The sequence below is a fragment of the Rousettus aegyptiacus genome, unplaced genomic scaffold, assembly GCF_014176215.1.
Source record: "Rousettus aegyptiacus isolate mRouAeg1 unplaced genomic scaffold, mRouAeg1.p scaffold_m13_p_1, whole genome shotgun sequence".
Classification (NCBI taxonomy): Eukaryota; Metazoa; Chordata; class Mammalia; order Chiroptera; family Pteropodidae; genus Rousettus; species Rousettus aegyptiacus.
The window spans coordinates 174,496,833-174,516,836 of record NW_023416284.1 but is presented as its reverse complement, the minus strand read 5'-3'; the positions used below and the strand labels follow the sequence as shown (position 1 = coordinate 174,516,836).

General features: G+C 43.7%; 1 protein-coding gene across 3 annotated transcripts in view; it reads right to left on the bottom strand.

Annotated features, from left to right (window-relative positions):
* MTHFD1L (methylenetetrahydrofolate dehydrogenase (NADP+ dependent) 1 like) overlaps positions 1–20,004 on the bottom strand; it is a 166,082-nt gene that overhangs the window by 110,397 nt on the left and 35,681 nt on the right. For all 3 annotated transcript variants that reach the window (XM_016149139.2, XM_016149137.2, XM_036222676.1), the window contains exons 10-16: positions 19,748–19,845; positions 16,837–17,010; positions 9,535–9,671; positions 8,039–8,085; positions 4,150–4,257; positions 3,050–3,124; positions 1,772–1,874 (exon numbers count right to left, since the gene is read on the bottom strand). In XM_016149139.2, the coding sequence (XP_016004625.2) occupies positions 1,772–1,874; positions 3,050–3,124; positions 4,150–4,257; positions 8,039–8,085; positions 9,535–9,671; positions 16,837–17,010; positions 19,748–19,845 (742 nt within the window). The remainder of the gene's footprint in view (positions 1–1,771; positions 1,875–3,049; positions 3,125–4,149; positions 4,258–8,038; positions 8,086–9,534; positions 9,672–16,836; positions 17,011–19,747; positions 19,846–20,004) is intronic.

Here is a 20,004-nt window from a genome sequence, read left to right as displayed (position 1 = left end):
TTAGAGTTATACACAAAACCTGGAGGGACGAAAAAACCTGAAACAGCTTTATTAGTATAGCAAGATGTTTCTTATTCTTGTTAGACATTTCCAAAATCTTTATAATGTTGTTACCTTTATAATAAAAAATATTTTTAAAAGCTTCCAAGGGGATTTTACTCTCCTCTCGTTTAGGAGACGAAGACGCACAGAAACACTACATCACGCGACTGTCACCGCGGCAGCATCGCCTGATTATCTGGGTGGTGCTTTAGGGGTTGAAAGCCCTCCCACGGAGGAACGGACTTGCGCAAGGGGGAGGCTGGAGGCATTACTCTGCTTTACAGAGAAAACTAAGGAAATCATTTCTTGAAAGTTGCACAGCTCATAAATGGTAGAGCCAAGACTCAATCTCTTTGTCTCTCTACCTCACGGTTCGTGGAAAAACACTAAATTCTTAATGAAACGTTTGAATGGATTCCCAGAAGGGGAGCTTCACAAAAGGTTGGACGCGGGCTGTGTCTGGGAGGGCAGAGGCAGGCAGACTGTCAATGGCCGGCAGAAGGAGGAAGGTACCCACCCACCCGTCTGGAAGCAGACAGGGTGTGAAAGTGCACGAGGCCACGCCACAGCGGTCCTGAAGGACGAGCTGCGTGATGGCAATTTTATCCCACCCAGGATGGGGGAGGATTTAGTTAAACAGCATGGAGGCTTCTGAGCAAAGTGACAGGCCGACATAGCTACAATACGAACCTACTGAATTGGGGGATGGAAATTAAAGCACGGACATCTATCGAAAGGCAACTGTGATAAATCTGGCCTCAGGAAAAAATGGAAGTGGGACTGGGGGCAGCGGGCGGGCAGTCTCAGAAGAACAATGCAGGAAGGACCCGGAGCGCCTGTCACCGGACCCGTCTGCAGCACCACGGGTCTCGCCAAGTGCTGTCGCCAGGCTCCAGTAAGTACCTGTTACCATCTCCATCTCCGAGAGACCGAGGCCCAGAGCGTGTCCGTGGCTTGCTCAAGTTCACGAGCATTAGCTAGCGGCAGGGTGGAGACAATACGCTCCAGGCTTCCTCCCATAGTCCCGCCCCTGCACAGGGCAGTGTGGGATCAGGGAGGTGGCAGCAGAGCTAAATAAGGGTGGGGGGTAGGGGTGGGGATCGTTGCGTTTGAAGTGTTAGAGGGTATTACAATGGCTGAAAGCACGTACTAGACTCAGAGAAAAAATTCAGCACCAAAAATACAAACTTAAGAGCTCCTTGGAGCTAGTGGTAAGGAAATGAAAGGAAGAAATTCGGGCAACAGGTGGAGAGGGCAGCGGGGCAAATAAGGGGAGAACAGACTAAGATTTAAAAAAAAAATAATACAGGACAAGAAGCCAGGCAAGTGGGGTGGCTCCATAGTGTAGTGGTTAATGAGTCTGCTTTATACATAGAAGGTCATGGGTTCGCACCCCAGGTGGAGCCACAGACCCTACCCTGGGTGTGAGCGGGTGTGAGCGGGTGTGAGCGTGTGGGAGGAGACACCCCGCCTTCCGAGATCCAGTTCTGGCTGGACAAGGTGGTTTAAGAAGGGGCATGGCCTCTTCTCCTGATGAGAGGCAGGGATGACAGAAGAGAAGCAAATGGGGGGATTACAAAACACAAGCTGGGGGACAACGGGAAGAAATAAAACTGTGCATTTGTGAAACCGATTTAAGAGCTTCCGCTGGACCGTATGCCGCCCGCCCTCCCCACCTGGCGATGAGTCCCCACCTCGCCGCCCTCCCCGCCTGGCGATGAGTACCCACCTCTCTGCCACGTGATGGTAGCGGGGTCGATGTTGAGACGGGCGAATTTACTTATTTCCTCTTCTGTCAGTGTCCCTGGATCGGTCTTATTTATTCCCAGTTTCTGATGATTAAGAAGCAAAAAAAAAAAAAAAAAAATGCACTACGTTTTAGAAGGAATAGAAAGCGAAATGTAACTAAAATGATCCTCCGTCCTTAATTTTCTCCATGACTTGGAAAGCCTTTTTTAAAAACCGAATTTGAACTTTGAGTCAATGGTAGGTTAGGCCAACTCGTATAAATAAATGCCGGAGGCCCACTATCTCTTATTGGTGAAAGACGATGAAATTCGTAACATGGCCTTAAAATAACAGATCTGAAAGCGCATCGCCATCGGCATGATACAAAAAACTCCGCGTGTGCTATGTGACCACTATGTGCTGTGCTCGGAACGGACATAAACTGCCGCCTGTATAACCGATGCTCCAGTTCATTAGTTCTTCTTTTCAAATCCAAAAACCATTAATTCAAGTAAAGTTTGTATCTGTTTTCAGAACCAGTTATTTCTAATTCACTGAGGAAAAACCATTGAAACCGTTGATGCATCCATTTCTGTAAAGAGGCTCTTAATAAAGAAGTAGAAGAAAGGAATCTGGGAAATGGATATTATGTTGTAGCCGCTGAAGATAGTATATCGGGCAGTATTCTCAACAAACCAAATCTGGTTCAGTTAAGAAGCAAGGGGGTGAATTATTACCAAGCAGTGGCTGTAAAGGACACCATGAAGGTTAGTTTTCAGTCTCTGGAAAAGAGTAAGGGGGAAATCAGTGTGATTAGCAGGATAAGCAGCAAATGGAACCAGAAAATAGCAAAGTGGCCAAGAATTAAGATCGCGATTGCAATCTTAGCATCTTGTTGCGCCAAAAACTGAGAGATGCATTTTCAGAGGCTGCTATCTTACTTCCTAGAAACTGAAGAAATTTCACGAAAGAGAGGGACTCTTGGAAGTTCTCGTTTGTTCGTTGACTAGGGCACTCTAGATCAGCAGAGCAGTCCTCTTAATTTACAGATGAAGAAACTGAGGCCTGACGTGCCCTGCCTGCTCTTTGGGGAGGGGTCCAGGTCCCGGGCTTCCAGTTCTGAGATCTCTGCTACATTGTTCCGTCTCTTCAGAGTTCAGTACTCAAAAGAGTATCCGAAAACCAAAATCAAATCAAGTTCAAAATTTCTGGCTTTGGCAATTACTTCAATTTGTCTCCAGGATATTTTCTTTTTAAAGAACCGTAGCTGGCAACTTACTTTGAGCCGAGCAAGTTGAATTTGTGAAAATTCTCGAACACCATTCACTAAAGGAACCAGTCGATTATATAGAGCCTAAGAACACAAAACAAAAATAAAATCCCACAAAAGTTTAAGCGCCAACCAGGAACTTGGACAATTCACAGGATATGACAAAGTTCATTACATTTATAACCAAACTGCTTAGATTACAGACCCTATTAAAATTCTTGGCGAATATAAACAATGTAGCCTTAAGGTCTGTCATTTTAATAAATCTGACTAGATCTGACATAATGCACATTGCAAAGAGTTTGCATAAATACACATTTCTTGATCTACAGCCCCATACCTATCAAAATAATATTTATCTGTATTTGGCTTCGAAAACTCACTAGGTAGTTACTTTAATTGGAAGTAGTCAGAATCCGTGTAAAAGTGCCAGAAAATCCCACTTTTATCAATGTCATATGTCTATGAGGAATTAGCACCTGGCACCCTGTCCCCTTCAGATGCGTGGTTTACCTCTCAGACTGCACCTGAAGCCCAACTAAGGGGTCTGACCTCTGAAACAGCACATCTAGAATAGTTGCACATAACTTTAGTCTTAAAACAACTACCCCTCCAAAAAGAGAGAAAAAGCAAACCCCCAAAACAAATTGCAACAAAATGAAAACCATAAAAAACAAACAGAAAGAAAGAAAGAAAGGAAGGAAGGAAGGAAGGAAGGAAGGAAGGAAGGAAGGAAGGAAGGAAGGAAGGAAGGAAAGCTATTCCTCCAATTCCCTTAGTATAGAACAGAGATAAGACCTATGGGCAGAATGAAGAGAATTGGCATACAAACTACCTTCAAAACTAAAGACTAATCTCAAACAATATTTGGCTGACAAAGTACAATCAATATAATTCTCCCAACAACTTGGCAGTGGTCACGAACTCATCTGAGAATCTGACCAACGTATGGATCCTCTCCCCAAGAAATAAGGACGTATATAAATTCACAAAATTTTGAATAAAATTTCAGAGTTTACAGACTCCACCAGTTTTTCTATGAACTCTTTAAGAATCTCAAGGGCCTCAGGATAAGACGCCCCAAATGGCCAACGAGAAACCTTTCTTACTTTATCAGTTTGAGTGTTTTCATGCAAAATCCTTGTGTCGATGGCAGCGGCCAGCAAATTATTGGCGGCGGTGATGGCATGAATGTCCCCCGTCAAGTGAAGGTTGAACTATAAATGAAATGAAAACGTTTTTCTACTGGTACCAAACAACCATGACATATTCACGACTTTCTAAATAAATAAAAGATCACATTAATCACATATCCTATTATGAGCTGAGTCCGTAAAACAGCGTGAGTCAGAAAATCGATGTCGGGGTTTTCCCGACAATCAAGAACTTTGGACCAGACTTCCTGCTGCAGATTATTTCTTTCTCAGATTCAGGGTGAAATATTCTGATGGATTTAGTGATTGGTTTCCTTATTTCGTTTTCCTTATTTTCATTTATTTTTATGCACTGTTTTATGATCTAGAAAATAGTATCATATCAAGAATACTTTAGAATGAGGGAGGGCATAAAGTAAACAGTAACAACAGAATAATATAAAATATGACAGAAAGTCTGAGAAATAGGAAATCTATTACTCTTGCAACTCTATTAATTCTTCGGTTTTCCTTCCAGTTATCTGTACAATCAACATACCTTCCTTTTTAAAAAACCCATTTTACAATAATTTTGTTTATGTATTGTTATAGTTTACAGGGGCTATATAATTGAGAAGATGTACTAAAATTTTTCAGCCTTCTGTGTCCGGATAATTTTCACTTTTGTGAAGAAGGCTACTATTACAAAGAATATATGCAAATAGCTATTTTTATGTATTTCCAGCAGTGTGGTTACGGGGTTAAAGGATCTTGATAATATCATCAACTTGCTTTTTTGAAAGGATTGAAATACCACCCATGAAACATGAATGGATCATTTACTTCAGAAACAAAGTAATCTTTGCGCCAAAAAAAAAATAAGTTAATAGTTGAAAAAGTGGCGTTTTCTTGTTAAAATCTTATTCTACAACAAAATATATAATCACTAGAAAACATGAAAAATTACATATGTATATATATTTTATAGTATTTTTAATTTGAAATAAATAGATCATGACACCATAATAGGTTATATCTTAACTTTTACACTTAATGTTAACCAGTACTTTTACATCATTAGTCTTCAAAATATAGTTAATCTGAAATCCTGTTATTAGACATTTATGTGTTTTCCTGCAAGTCGTTATGGCTACAAACTGTGACGATAAACAGTTTTAAAATTAAATCTTTGCATACAGAGCCAATTTTTCCTTAGGATAAACCAAAAATGGATTTATTTGGGCCAACGGGTATGAGTATTTTTAAGGCACTTGATACGTATTTCTAACTTCCCTCCAGAAAAATACATGTCCCAGCACTGTAAGTGTACAAAAAGTCTATTTCAAAAAAGTGTAATGTCAAAACTTGGTATTATTACTATTTTTAAAAAATCCAACTCTGTCAATTTGACAAGAAAAACGATAACTGACAGTGGTTTTGATGTAGATTAATTTACTTACTGAAGATAAACATTCACTGGTTAGTTAATATTTCTTTTCTGACGTTTCTGTTGAATCCTTTGCCCATTTTTGATCTGGGACACAACGTTTTCCTCTCCAGCTGCCTATCTGAGCCGCTGGTGTCCACTGGCCCCAGGCAGGACCATTCCCATAGCCACTCTCCCTCCGCCACCCGCTCCGGCCCCACACCCATCACACCCATGACTCCCCCAAGTCCTCCACTTCGCTACGTGATTCTACGGGGTTGCTCAACCCAGCATCCTGGATATCACTCGTGAATCCTCTTTTCTCACTCCGCATCTGATTCTGTAGACCTCAGCAAACTTGTCTTAGATCAATGTCTTCCCTTTTTCCATCCTCACTGTCACCATCCTGGGCCACGCCACAGCCATCTTTCTCCTGGGTTACTTGCCCATGCTCTTTACTAGACCCCTAATGTCTACTCTGGACGCTCAACAATCATTCTCCACACAGAAGTCAGGGTGATTTTTATAAAACCCCAATGTGCATCATGTTATTGATGCAAAGATCCCTTCAATGGCTGACCGAGATACCTCCAATCATATCCTGCCTCTTGGCTGTGAACTTGGATAGCTTGAAAGAGGTGGCCACTGCCCATTTCTCTAGCTCATCTGCCTGCACTCCCTGCTGGTCCCGGGAGACATGGGTGTCCCCCTCCTTCCCTAACAGGCCACACCCTCTGCTGCCTCAGGGCCTCCCCACGAGCCATTCCCACCATCTGGAAAGCTTTCCCCATTCTTCACAAGCCTGGCTCTTTCTCACCCTTCGAGTCAGTATTTTCACTTTCAGTTTTTCAATCCATTCGGGATTTATTCTAACGTTTTCCCATGACTATTTATTATGTTTCTTCTAGCGAGCGCTGTCTGCTCATGCTCTCAGCCAAGGAGTACCTACTGGGTGACACTGTGCACAGGTGGGGACAGAGAGGTGAAGAGGACACGGGAGGTCCCTACACTCAAGGGACAAATTGCTTGATTGTGTTGGGCCAGCTACCCTATGCCTTAAGTGTGAGCCCACTCCAAGCCACACAGCTGAGGACATACGTCAGCAGGACCCTGATGCCCTTTCAGTGTTTGCTGGCTAGATCCTGGGCCATTCCCCCAGGTGCGGTCCTTGTCCTCCATCCCCAACCTGGCCTTCGGGCCCCGTGTCTTCTGAGCTTGGGAATATTACTCACTCACCTCCCTCTAGAGGTGAGGCTCGGGGCTACTTTTCCTCAGCAATGCCTCCGACTGTTCTTGCTCACCCCGACCCCCCAATAACTGAACATCATCCGCATTTTCCTTTGGCTTCCCTGACACTCGGGTCTCCGTGGTAAACACCGCTCCTTATTGTTCAACAAAGCCAGCGAATACGTCTTAGCGAGCGCCAACTGTGTGTCGGGTGCTCTGCTAAGTGCTGGAGCCTGTGGCCTCTAACTCACCACAGCTGCCGATCCAGATGGAGACCGACATAGGGTATGAGGGGGCGGGTGGGGAGGAACACAACCCAGATGGGTACAAAGATGGTGAGGGCAGAAAAGGAAGCGGAGGGCGTTCCAGGCTTGGATTCAAGAGATAACAGGGCAGAGGTCTGCAAGGAGTGTGGCAGGGTGGCGAGGGGGAGGGCCGCACGTGGGGACCGAGTCGGCAGAAGCAGGGGCACGCGAGGGCCTGTGCTGGAGGCACGCTGACGGAGCAACCGCTCAAACACGTGGGACACAGAAGCAAGCTGCTCACTCCTGCGGTTCAGGGAGATGTCTCAGGGCCCGAACTAAGAGGTCAATGCAGACCGTAGAACCAATGAGACCTGGCTGCTGAGTAGACACAGGCCACAAGGGAGTCGTTATCAGGGTACAGAGGGGATCTCGGAGAAATAAGAATGGAAGCCACTGGCCCTTTCTGTCCATTTTTCTTTGGAACTATTTGATTTCGGAGTCTCAATTTACGGAAGGGAAGAGTCCGAGGCTTCCTGAATTGGGCAGGAGAACAGGTGATCGACGGAGAGAAAGGTCTGTGTCCAGAACGCCTTCAGGCCGGGCGGGTTTGGGATTCAGAACTGTTTGGAATTTAGAAAGGTAGTGTAATGTACAGACAGTTTATTTATAAAACACCCCAAGAGTAGGGTCTCGGTCAGCCTCCATTCATCAAAAACAATACTTCTGCAGCAAAATCTATGAACATTTACCATCGAGTGGCACAAAGTCCACAAGTAGTTCGTAACAGTGAATGTCAAGTTTTGCCCCCAAATGGGTCACGTAAATATTTTCGGTTTTCAGAGCCTTTCGGGACTTCAGGGTTGAGGGTAAAAGACTGTGGGCCGGTGTTTGTGGGAGCACAGGGAAAAAAAGGTGCCAGGGAGGAAAAACAGTGACACACGACACATGTCCCTTTGAGATCTCTTACCTCCTCCATGGGAATGACCTGGGCATATCCGCCGCCGGCAGCTCCTCCTAATAACAGAGCAGACACCGCCGGAATGAGTCGCCAAGTACAGCCACGAAAACGGACAGAGCCCTAGGGACATGGCTCCCCAAAACCAGCAGGGACGCATGCACCCTCAAGGCGAGATCACAGGCAGTGAGAAACATTAACTATCTATCAAAGCAGCACAGAAGAGGGGGAAGAAAAAACATCACGCTATGTCCAACTCTGCAATGCAAGGACTTCGGTTTCCTTGTTTAAAAAAAGGGTAAAAATAATATAGCAATGTCGCTACAGCAAACATGAGATCATTTTGTTAATTTATTAGGTCTATGTGGCTATGCTTCATCTAATTGCATGTGCACTGAAGTATCGAAAAACTTCGTTTAAAAAAAACCCACCTGATAAACTCAGACTAACACATTATGAACTTCAATTTATTTTAGATAATAATATATACGATTTGTCATGCTGCTTATCCCTCAAAATAGTAAAGTTCTTACATTAAAAAGACTTTTTTTAAAACAATAATGATACCTTCCATGTCCATATCATTTATAATTTACCCTGTTTTTTCCTATGCTATCTCATTTTGTCTTCGAAACAAGCCTGGCACTGTAAGCCTTTTTACACTTTTTCGGATGCAACTCAGAGAGGTTGTCGTTGGCTAAAGGTCACACAGCAGTAAGAGACAGCCGTGAATAAAACCTCGACCTTCGTGCTCCGAGGCTAGTGTTCATTCCACTACATAATGCATGACATTCTATGACTTCTCAGTATTTAATGAGTTAGGAGTTATTAATATTTATAAGACTAACATAAATATAATACTGCTAAAACCCACAAAGTGCCAAGAACAAACAGTAATTGCAGCAATAAATGCTATTATGAAGTGCGCTGGAGAACGATTTCATGATAAATCAGTGAGGAAGGAGCAGTGAACGTGCTGGTGCCAGACATGAGCCCAACCGCAGCCAGAGGGGCGTCCGTCACGTCTGTCTGCCTACAGCCGGTCGGCTCCGGAGCTCCGCAGGCCTCATGCCGCAACTCCGCGCCGGCCGAGCCCTGGGGGGCCCGCCGAGGGTCTCTGACTGGGGGGAAAGACCCTTCGCCATGGTTGGGGTGATAAAACGCAAATAAAAATGGCAGAGTTTCAGAATTGCTTGGCAGAGGTTCTGATGAAATCAAAAGCTTCTTTCTGCTCAAGGTTACACTCCTGAGCAAGAGCCTGGCCACTGGCTTCGGGAAGGATGCGGGGTGGGGGGCTCCACCGAAACCCCACGCAGTTCCCTCTGCAGAGAACCAGCTCGGGGCGACCCCCACGTACCGGGGGTGTGTGGGGGCGAGTGCACAGAGGGGCGAAACGCACTAGCTCCTCTGACAGCTCTTAATGCCGCATCTGTTGATGGCGCTCCTTTTAACCCTTTCTCCCTCCACGATTGTGCTCTGAAAATGATACTCGTTGCTAAGTAAAGTACCTTTCACTCCGAAGGTGGGCCCTTGAGAAGGCTGCCTCAGACAGGCAAAGGAGTTGACGTTCAGGTGTGCGGTCAGGGCCTGGACCAGCCCAATCGTAACTGTGCTCTTCCCTTCTCCGAGTGGGGTGGGTGTGATCCTGATTTGAAGGGGGGGAGGGGGAAGACGTGAATTTAATACTGTTTCCGAGACAACCTAGGCAAAGTACCAGAACCAAATCAGAGGAGGTTAGGAAAGAACATACCATTCCAAAATCCACTTCGTAACTCAACTTTCTTGAACCATTACGGTCTACCACACACCCAGGCCATGCTTAATCTAAAGTCAAGATACAGACATACCTTTGCCAAGAGAGCCCCTCCCTCCCCGCCTCCCCCCCAAAAAAGAGAGAAAAATTATTAGGCATTGGTGCTAATAACATTATTAACTTTAAGAAATTGCATAAGATCATTCATCAAAATGGCTCCAATAATTAAGCTGACGTCATTTCTTGCTGATGGGTAATTTGGCATTCGCTCCTCCGGGGCCATTTCCCAGGGAAAGGATGTGGGCACAGGGCCTAACTCGATGCTCCGTGAGCAAGCGGGCCGTGGCCCAACTCCCGGGACAGGAAGGGATCCTAATGTCCCCACCCATCCATCTCCTTCCAGATATCAGTGCCCAGGGCTGTCCCCACCATGCTTGAACTTAAGCAGTGACGGGAGCTCATTACTTCCAGGGTGGCCCATTCATTTCCAGACAGTAGAACATTCTTTTCTCTAAAGGGGAGATGTCTGCATTCCTTTAGCTTCCTATCTCTTGGAGTCAGACACACTAAGCCTTATCCTTTCCCATACGACAGCCTCTCGACTATTTGGAAAGAGTAAGTCCAAAGCGTCTCAGCATGCTAAGACAATCACCTGTGCTCTGAGGAGCTCACTGCTGCCCACAACCCCCCATAAAGCCAAAATTCACACATTCGCACAGAACATCACAGTATTACAGGATGGAACAGGTGCATATTACCTTCCCAAGTAGGGTCCCATAAAACTGTTCCTTAGCATACACTAACCAACGTACTCTGTTTAAAAACTGCCATCTGGGCTTACAATACAGTCTTCTAAGACCTGGTGTGAGTCAGGTTGTCTACGATACTCAACCACAACAAAACCGATGATAGTTTTCTGACCTGCAAAATCTACTGATGTGACCACAAAGAATGAACGCCCTTGGATGCGTCATCCTCAACCACCTGCGACCACCATGGCAACCCAATCGATCATTCAGTCCGTAACTACGTATTAAGTACTAACACGTGCCAGGCTACTAGACCTTGGGCACACGATGATAACCACGGTGGATTTCATCGCTGCTCTCATAAAGCTTCTGACTAACGAGAGGTATGGACGGAGAAATCAGCCGTTCTAGTGAACGTGATACACACGAAGACAGGGGACGCAGGGCAGTGAGACTGTGTTACGAGAGCACATGGAATGAGGCTCCAACTAGATCTGGAACTCCAGGGGAGGCTTCCTGGAGGAAGCAACATCGAAACTCAGACAACTGAATAAACATTCGCCTGACAAAACTGAGGGTGGGCTCCGGGTAGCTAACATGCTAGGCTCTGTGTTATAGTTATTGGGTTCATTATCTTTAATTCCCATTTTAAAGGTGAGGAAACTGAGGCACGAGGCGTTCAAGTAACTTGCCCAAGGTCACATGATTAATAGAACTGGAAATCAAACCCAGGCTAGTCACCTGACTTCACTAGGTTATTTCTGTGAATAGAAATCCTTAAACTGTAATTAACAATGCAAAGCAAGAGCAGTCAGTGAGAGTGAACAGAAAGAGAAAAAAGGCAGAGACAAAACTGTTCATGTTTTATCTTAAGGAACAGTCGGAAGAGAGAGCAAAAGGAAACTGAGCAAAGCAGTAAAAAGTAAGAGAAACCCTGAGGAGTGGGCAGCGGTGTGACAGGGAGTCTCAGAAAAAAACCAAGGACGTGACCAGAGTCCGAAGGGGTCTGAAGCCCGGTGAGGACTGAGAAGTGGTCACTAGATTTGGCAATGAGGAGGCTGCGGGTAGGGAGCTGGTGAGCCAGCCTGAACACTGCCCGAGGAAGTAACCCGCAAACCCCTTCGGCCATGTGAAACCCGGTCAACAAGAAGACTCAAAGCTATGTGAAGGTGTTTATGCTCTGAGAACTTTCTGTTTTTTTAGATACAACATGAATAGAAAGACATTTAAAAAGCCACAGGCATCACAATTTTCAAACAGCCAATGAAGAAAACTGTAGTATCGAACACAGGGTGGTTTAAGGACCACACTGAGCACTTACTGTTTGCAAAGGAATAGGTAGTTTACTTAAACTGTGCACACGAAAGATTAAATTTTCATTCCCAAGCATATGCTAACATAGCTGCCGGAGACAGCCAAGAGCAGACACGCCCAGAGATGACCTCCTCGAAACTTAGGCTAACCATCCAAGTCTTAATTAGAAACACAGGACTGCTCAGCTTTCTGCCAACTATTACAAGTCAGGAAAATCAGAAAGTAGGAAGTATTTATTGGGAGCAATAAAAGGAGAGCTACAATAAAAACTGATTTCGCCTTATTTCTGCATATGGTATCAAAATGTGGCTTAATTGTTATCCCAGTATCCTTAGCATCAGATTCCAAATTGTCAAGTTGACGTACAAGACAAGCATCGTATTGATCTAATTTCTTTTTCTATGAGATGAGAGTTCACGGAGTCAGAACTGTGATTTTTGTTCACCATTTTCCTCAACTTCTCCTGGCTGATCTGTTCCCTCTAATATTCCGCAGCATTTCTTGTGTGTTTATTCCCTTTCGGAGGGCCTTGCTGTAAGCTTCCACCATGGTGTGTCTCGCTTACCAGGCCACGCGCTTGCTGAGGTGTGAAGGACTATGCCTATTCTCCTGGAATTCCTGTCACCTATCCAGGGCACGGATGAGCACAAAGTGCTTGAGAAAGGAAGGATGCCTTTTCTGAGACAAATCTTTATAGTCAACTACAGTACAAACTTATTGAAGTGCTTTGTGTCAATCTGGACACGATCTGAAAGAAGTTCACCATTTACTCAAAGATCAAAAAGATGGCTTCGGTCGCAATAAGTGGTCAAACTTGAACTGTTCTCAAAATCTGGAATCTCGTTAAACCGCACTGTTGCCATTAGCCATGGATCTAACCATGAACTCCAAACCTAGATGCTTGAACAGCATGTGAATATATATATCACCCATTCCAGGCATCTTCACGACTTGGAAGATTTTCTAAATGCCTTTTATTTTCTAACGTTGGACTACCTAGTCTGTTTGGTTGTGTCCCATCACACATAACTGTAGTAAACAGTTCGAAGGTCCTGTCACAGTCGTGGTTTCTTCTAAATACCTTTGTTCTACTCTGCAAGTGGTAAAAATAAAAGAAAAACTCACGGATCTTTAAATAGTTACCCAAAGAAGAAAAGCATGATCTTAGAAAAGTCACAAAAGGTTATTTTTACATTGACTAAAATAATTGGTTGAAACATTAAAAAAAAAAAAAAGAATGAAAGAAAAAGAAAAAGAAAAAATCAAATTGAGTATTTGGCATGCTCCAGAAAAAAGTAAATAAAGTAACTTGAATAATTTTATTTTTTCTTTAATGTGAAATTCAGTCTCTTCACAGATCGATTTGGGCTTCTCTTCTAACTGCTCTGTCCAAGCAATTGAGGGAAGTTCTAGAAACTTCTGCACAGAAATCAGTAAAAGGCCAATGGAGACCGATCCTGCAACACACTCCATGCCCTACAGCTGCACTCCAAGTCGAGTTCTCAAATTCCTTTTCATTAGTGTAACTGGGAAAATATGTAAAACTCAAGAGCCCCTAAGATTCTTTTGGCATATTTCCCTGAACGATTCCCAATACTTTTCATTTTGTCAGGCAAAGCAAATAAAGTGATGTGTAGGTGTAAATACCATGCGATGTGTAGCTGATGAAATACAGATGATTCTGACAGAATAAGAAACCCTCAAGTTTGAAGAATAGCTTTTTAAAATGAATTAATCTGTTCTGCCTTTGGGTTACTAATAGTAGAAAAAAATTTTAATCCCATTGTTTTATTTATTCATCCCACTGTTTATAAATTTAAATCGCATTTATACATAAATTCGAATGTACAATAACAAATATATTGAGAAATTACTTTGGTATTTGAATTCTAAAGCATGGAAAAAGGAGTTATGTTACAGTATTCAGACAAAAAGGCAGGACACAGAGCGGTATTTATGGCACGATCTCAACTTAAAGAGGATGAATGCATAGATAAAAATCCTGGGAGGAAACAGAAAACATTTTAACACTTTCGAGTAATGAGATATTTAGTTTTCTCCTTCTTTTTACCTTGCTTTATGTTAAATTTTCATACAATTACACGATATTATTTTCAGAATAAAGAACTTCCAGAAAAAGATTCTCCACTTAAGGGGGGATCATCTACAGTTCTAAAAAAGTTGCGACAGTGTGTATAATGGTTTGATGATGTCACTTCTCCAAAATTGACTTCACCAAAAGTAAAAATACGAAGGTGATTTTTAAAAAAATTTTAAATGAACTTCTCGTTTTAGATTATAAATAAAATGATCACCTTGTGTTTTAAACTAATCTCGAGCAGCCAGCTATTCAAAGATGCGATAACAAAGGCAGTTTATGCAATTAAATATTATTCGGTGGGAAAGTTTATTCTTCCCTCACAGAACACAGTGTGGTATATATTTTCTGAAAACCTTCAAGCTCTGCTACAGATGCATATACATCTCAAAACTCTATCCTTATAATAGCCTTTTTTCTTCAATGCAGTTGAAAAGAACACAATTTAATTTTTGTTCCTTCAGAGGTCTTTGTAAAGGAACTTACACCACAATTTCAGAACAACATCTGATCTCTTGAGAATTCAGGTTTAATTTTCATTTCTATCTACAACACGGCAGCCTGGCTTCCTCGGCTCGACTGCACATATAAATACTACACAGAGGCAGTGCTGAGCAGTGTTCTCCTGGGAATGGGCCCCCATGTGGCTGCAGTTGGGCTTAGCCATGCTGGCCATCACTCTCTAGCATGTGGCCGGAGGCCAGGCCTTGACAGTATGACTCCAAGTTAGGAACCTGATAACAACAAAGGCGGAGATTTTGCTTTAGAAGCCTCAATTCTGTGTTCCCAGCTAAGGGCCGGGCAATGTCTAGGTTTGTATTTTTATTTTCAATATTGAGAAACTCTTATTTCCAAAACAGAGTTAAGTCACAGCCATCCCACATGAAAAATTACTGCTTGATTTCCCCCCCAGCCAGCTGGCCACTTTCAAAGACTGCCCCAGAGGGTGCCTGCAGGTGGGACCAACATGTCTCACTGCAGCTCAGTTATAGGACATTACGGTTGGGTGTGTGGGGAAGTCCTAGGTTGGAACGGACCTCAGCAGGGTTGGCTGTCCAACTCTAAGTGAGCTGGGAAGCATGAAGGAGAAGGTTTAAGCCATAGTTAACTGAGGTGCTTCAATAAGGTATGAATTCCTTTAAACCACAGCGACTCCCAAAGACCCTGGCTGTCTACTCCTCTTATAAAACAGTAACAGAAGGAGCTGCAGAAAGCGGAGGAGGGGGTGGGAAGGGGGAAAGAGGGGAGAGAGGAGATATGGAGAAATGATGATACCGTTAAGGAGGTGATATTACACATGATATCTTGCCTTTTTGTAGTTTTATCTTTATTTGTAGCTTTAAAACACTGAATTCTCTAGGGATTTTTCCTAAGGAGACAATGGACAAATGCACGAAGAGGCATGCCTAAGGTTGTTAATTTTAGCACTGTTTATCATGGCTAAACATGAGAAGCAAGTGCCCATCCATAAAGAACTGGTTAAATGAATTATGGGACATCACTACGATGTTTTCGAATCCTTTTTTTGCCTCAGTAGATCTGAAGCATTAGAAGCATGCCGGACTATTGCTGGCTGGGCCACAGCGTGCTTCTCAGTGCTGGGTGGACATGGCAAATGAAACACACCCTCATCCCAGGCATTTCTACCACCCGTTCCTCCTGGGACTCCCTCTCCCAGCACTTGAAGAATCTTGGAGGCAAACAGTGAAGTGGTATGTATTCACGAAAAATAACAACATGGCTCCGTATTAATTCACACGGAGCCAGGTACATGACGCATGGTTGAATAATCAAGTCACTGCCAGAACGGCAGTGTGAATGAGCTCATTTATGAAGGGCTGTGTCTGTGACAAGATGGTCTCAAACGTTAACAGCGGCTTCCTCTGGGTGCTAGGTTTGGGATGTTTTACTCTCTTGTTTATACTTTTTGTATCTCTGGAATATTTTTACAATGAGTATGTATGATTTTTCTAACCAGAGAAAGAAAGAAAGCACTTACGTTAACAATTAAATAAGTAAAAAGAAAATTAACTACAAATCAAGTTCAGTTATAAGAAATGTCTCTCTGCCTGTTAAGAGGATTTTGTGCCTCAAGCGTTGGCCTATACCTCATTACCAAGTCCATGCAACGAAATTTCAAAACAACAAAGGAATTTATATGGTCTCTCAATGTCCCCTCAGGTCATGCTGAATAAATATATGAAATCCCTTATTTTCTATCCTTTTTTTTTTTCCAGCTAGTAAATGTGTTTCTTTTTTAAAAAAGAGAGAAAATTAAAGCAGATGCTCCTTTTCATAAACACCAGGCATTTATCTTTTAAAAAATGACCAACTCAAATGGAAATGGCCCAACATCAATTCTGAAATTATCTTTCAAATAGATAAATAAGAAATTTTAAAGAGATGAATAAGAAAACCAAAGTTTCATGGAATTATCTATATGTTTTCCATTAAAATGTTATTTCTAAGTAGAACACACACACACACACACACACACACACACACACACACAAACCCTGCTCAGTTCAAAATATTTTACTTTCAATTGTTGTTTTAATTTTTATCCTGAAAAAAAAAAATTGAACAAACCAAGGTAGTGAGTGCAAGGATGACAAAAACACAATATGAGAAACAAAAAATAAAGTCCTGGATTAGTGATTCATTACGCTTTATACTTTGTGGAAACTAATTTGTTTTGTACTGAAAAAAAAAAAAAAAACCAACAAACTTACCTCAACTTGCCCCAAGTCAAATGAAGGAATGCCAAGTAAATTGGACAAGATAACATCAAATGTGAGAACAGGATGTATTTGCAGGGTGTGATGACAGGCAGACGTAGGGCAGAGAGTTTGATAAACACGTCTTCTAAGTCAAACAGATTTTAAAGGAGTCTTACCCAGCGACTAAGACGTATTTTCCATCTGCCTGATCCTTTAACCTTTCCAGCAGGGACAAACGCACTTTAGCTTTGCTTTTGCCATAGATTTCGATTTCATCTGCAAGCAATCCTATCTCCTTGGCAAGGACATCCACAGCTTTCGGAGTCTGTGCTCTTGAAATCTCGATATCACTGGAGGGGGTGAGAGTGAGGAACAAAGTCCAAATTGTAAGAGGCAAGAGTCTTCTCAGCTGAGGTGGTCGCTGCCGGAGCAAAAAGCCGCCACGCACCACGCCAGCCATGAAATCAACGCGTCGGCTGCACGGCCCTTGCTTCCGAGCGGTATTAAGCACAACTGCTGACAATTAATGTGCATGAGAAAACGGTACATCGCTTTAGAGAAGCAACTCTTGAAAACTCATAAAGATCCTAGAATTCTGCCCAGGTATAAGGATAACACCTACGTCATAGGAGAGAGGGCTGCAGATTGCAGCGTGCCCAAAGGCCTCCCGTAAGTAGAAATCCATTATGGAGCACAATGCTTTCTACGGGTTATTGCAGGATTCGTTAACCACAAATAGATGGGTTATTGCATAATGCACCCTCGGTGGGCTAGTATCTCTCGGCTACTCAAAAATGTGGAGATGCTATTTTGTTTGATCTGTGTCCATACTTTCCCTCTTTTTCCTATTTCAAGTCCAAATTGTATTTCAAAACGTTTTCTTGATTGCATAACTGTAATGGGCCCAACACCTGAAGCTCGACTTCCGGCACAGGGAAGTTTAGCTCAGGAACATCAACTGGGCAAATCTTGAACTGTTCGATGTTCACATCTGGCAAGATGAGAACACCACGGCTCACCTTCTAGGAGTGCTATGAAGATCAGCACGTGCCGCACTTCTCAGGAGAGGCTTTTGGGGCTCGAGCTGAGCCATTTTTTTTTTTTTTTTTTTTATTGGAGGTTCAGGCCACTTATCTGCTTGACCATCTGTTTGCGAGTAAGACCTGGCAGGCATAAGCCGGAGTACGGGAGAGCAGGCAAACATCGGAGATTGATTTTAAGGGCCGACATCTGAGAAGACAGCAGTGGGTCCCCTGGCTGGCCCTGGACGCCTTTTTTGGGGGGGCACAGCAGTCCCTGCAGTGGGCGGCAGGTCACCCTCCCTGCTGGAGGCAGATCATTCCCTGCTCTGGTTTTCTTTCTGTTGCTAATGTTGACAATCTACTCTCAGCCCCTATACTGCCCTACAGTCTCCTCCCTGACCCCGTCGGAGTCCGACCTTGATGCAGGCGATGACGGTAAAGCCACTTCCAGTCCGGGCTTCCCTGATGGGAACTGGACAGCTTGGCGTGGAGGCGGCTCCGCGGGCCAGATGTGGGCCGAGCTCTGCGCCTGCAGCCAGGATGGCCCTTCCCCAGGCCGGCCTGCGTTTTCCTGACCAGTTCTCCTCCCCCGTCCCCTTCACTGTCCAGGCTCCTACTTCCTTTCACTCTTCTGCCTATTCCTTTTTTCTGTTTCTCTCCTGCCGCCATCTCCTAAATCACAGAGCCCACTCGTAGAAAATCTCCACGGTTTTCTCTTCACTGGCTAGAGTGAGAGGGACAGCATTTTGATTTTTTGAGTGGTTTTTAAATGACTCTGCCTGCCTTTCTTTCCTCAGTGGTTCTGGAAGTCAAATTTGGTTAAGCAAATAAAGCCCTTTTTATTTTTTTCCCGAAGTAGAATTCATTTCGATTTATACAAAGGTTGTGGTATGCCATTTGGGGGAGTCCATCTCAATTTTTTTAGCTCTCTGTAAGTAGAATTTACTCATAAAAAAAAAATTAAGGTCCTATGACAACATAAGTAACTTGAAAAGTATTTTATAAAACAGATTATAGAACTTCAGGGATGATATTACAAAAAAAACAGCATTCCTTGAAATTTAGGTATTACTGAACACGGGGGATGACTAAAATGTCTAGTCCGTTTCTGGCATGAGAGCAGAGGCTGGAGAGTTCCACCAGCCTGGTGGGTATAAGCGAACCACAGTGCTCAGTGGCCGCTCAAGGAAGCAGAGGTCAATTCCAAAATACAACTGGTTCATCAAGTGAAAATGGACTTAAGTCAATGACTGGAAGTTCTGTTACTGACACTCTGTCTCCCCGCGCTGGCGATGAGCTCACGTGGGGGAGCTCTGGCCGTAGGCCCGCCCTGCCCGAAGGGGGCGGGGCCCGTTCACTGAGGCGGAGACAGCCCCGGAGGACTCATTATGAGGCAGGAGAATGCATGTCTCTGGCTCAGATAGCTTATCTAACTAATTACACTACAAATTGCTGAGAACATATCCTCCAGTTTGCGGTTCCAAATTTATGCAGAGAGAATATGTAGCGTACACTCCACTAAATACCACTCTGAAGAAAATATCCATCTGGACCATCACAGAGCTTCCGGTCACACGGTAGATACTACCATGCTCCGAAGAAGGCTGAGCACTATTTGGTTGGTTGGTCATTTATTCCCAGATTCGAAACCTACATGGCCCTTGAGACCAGGATGACATACGTTGGGCATTTCTAACACTGAAAAGCATATTCCAAATAAAACATTACCGTATTGTGTCAAACCTAAGATATCATTATTTGATGGACTACTAAGAGGAAAAAACACTGCCATTTAATACAGGACATATCATCGATAATAAGGAAATCCCGATTTCAGAAATGAAAAAATATACACTTCAGAACTGAGTGAATATGGTAAACATGTTCATTATTTGATTTTGGGGGACTTCGATGCTAGAAAAAGTAGTGTGGCACTTTGATCGGAGAAAATTATCCACCACCGAAGCCATAATACCATGGGTCATGCCCCCCGCTCGATGGATCACCGGAGATAACTAAGGCACTTGCATGAGCTGACGCCAGTATAAACACATCGCCCAGATACCTTGGCACGGGAGAGAGGGGCTGAAGTTTCAAGCAGTGAAGTCTCCACCTCGTGTACTGCTGTTCACGGAGCCATCTCCTCCCACTACTGACCAGGTTCTTCAGCAGGGCAGAAAGGAGAACACGTTAGAAAAGAGAACATCGTCAGGGTCTGTATCCGAACTGTGCAAAGACCGTTCGGGGATGTCACGCCAGGAAAAGGACTATAAAGTCGCACGACTCAAGGGAATACCAGGAGCGGTTTTACTCCCACCTAAT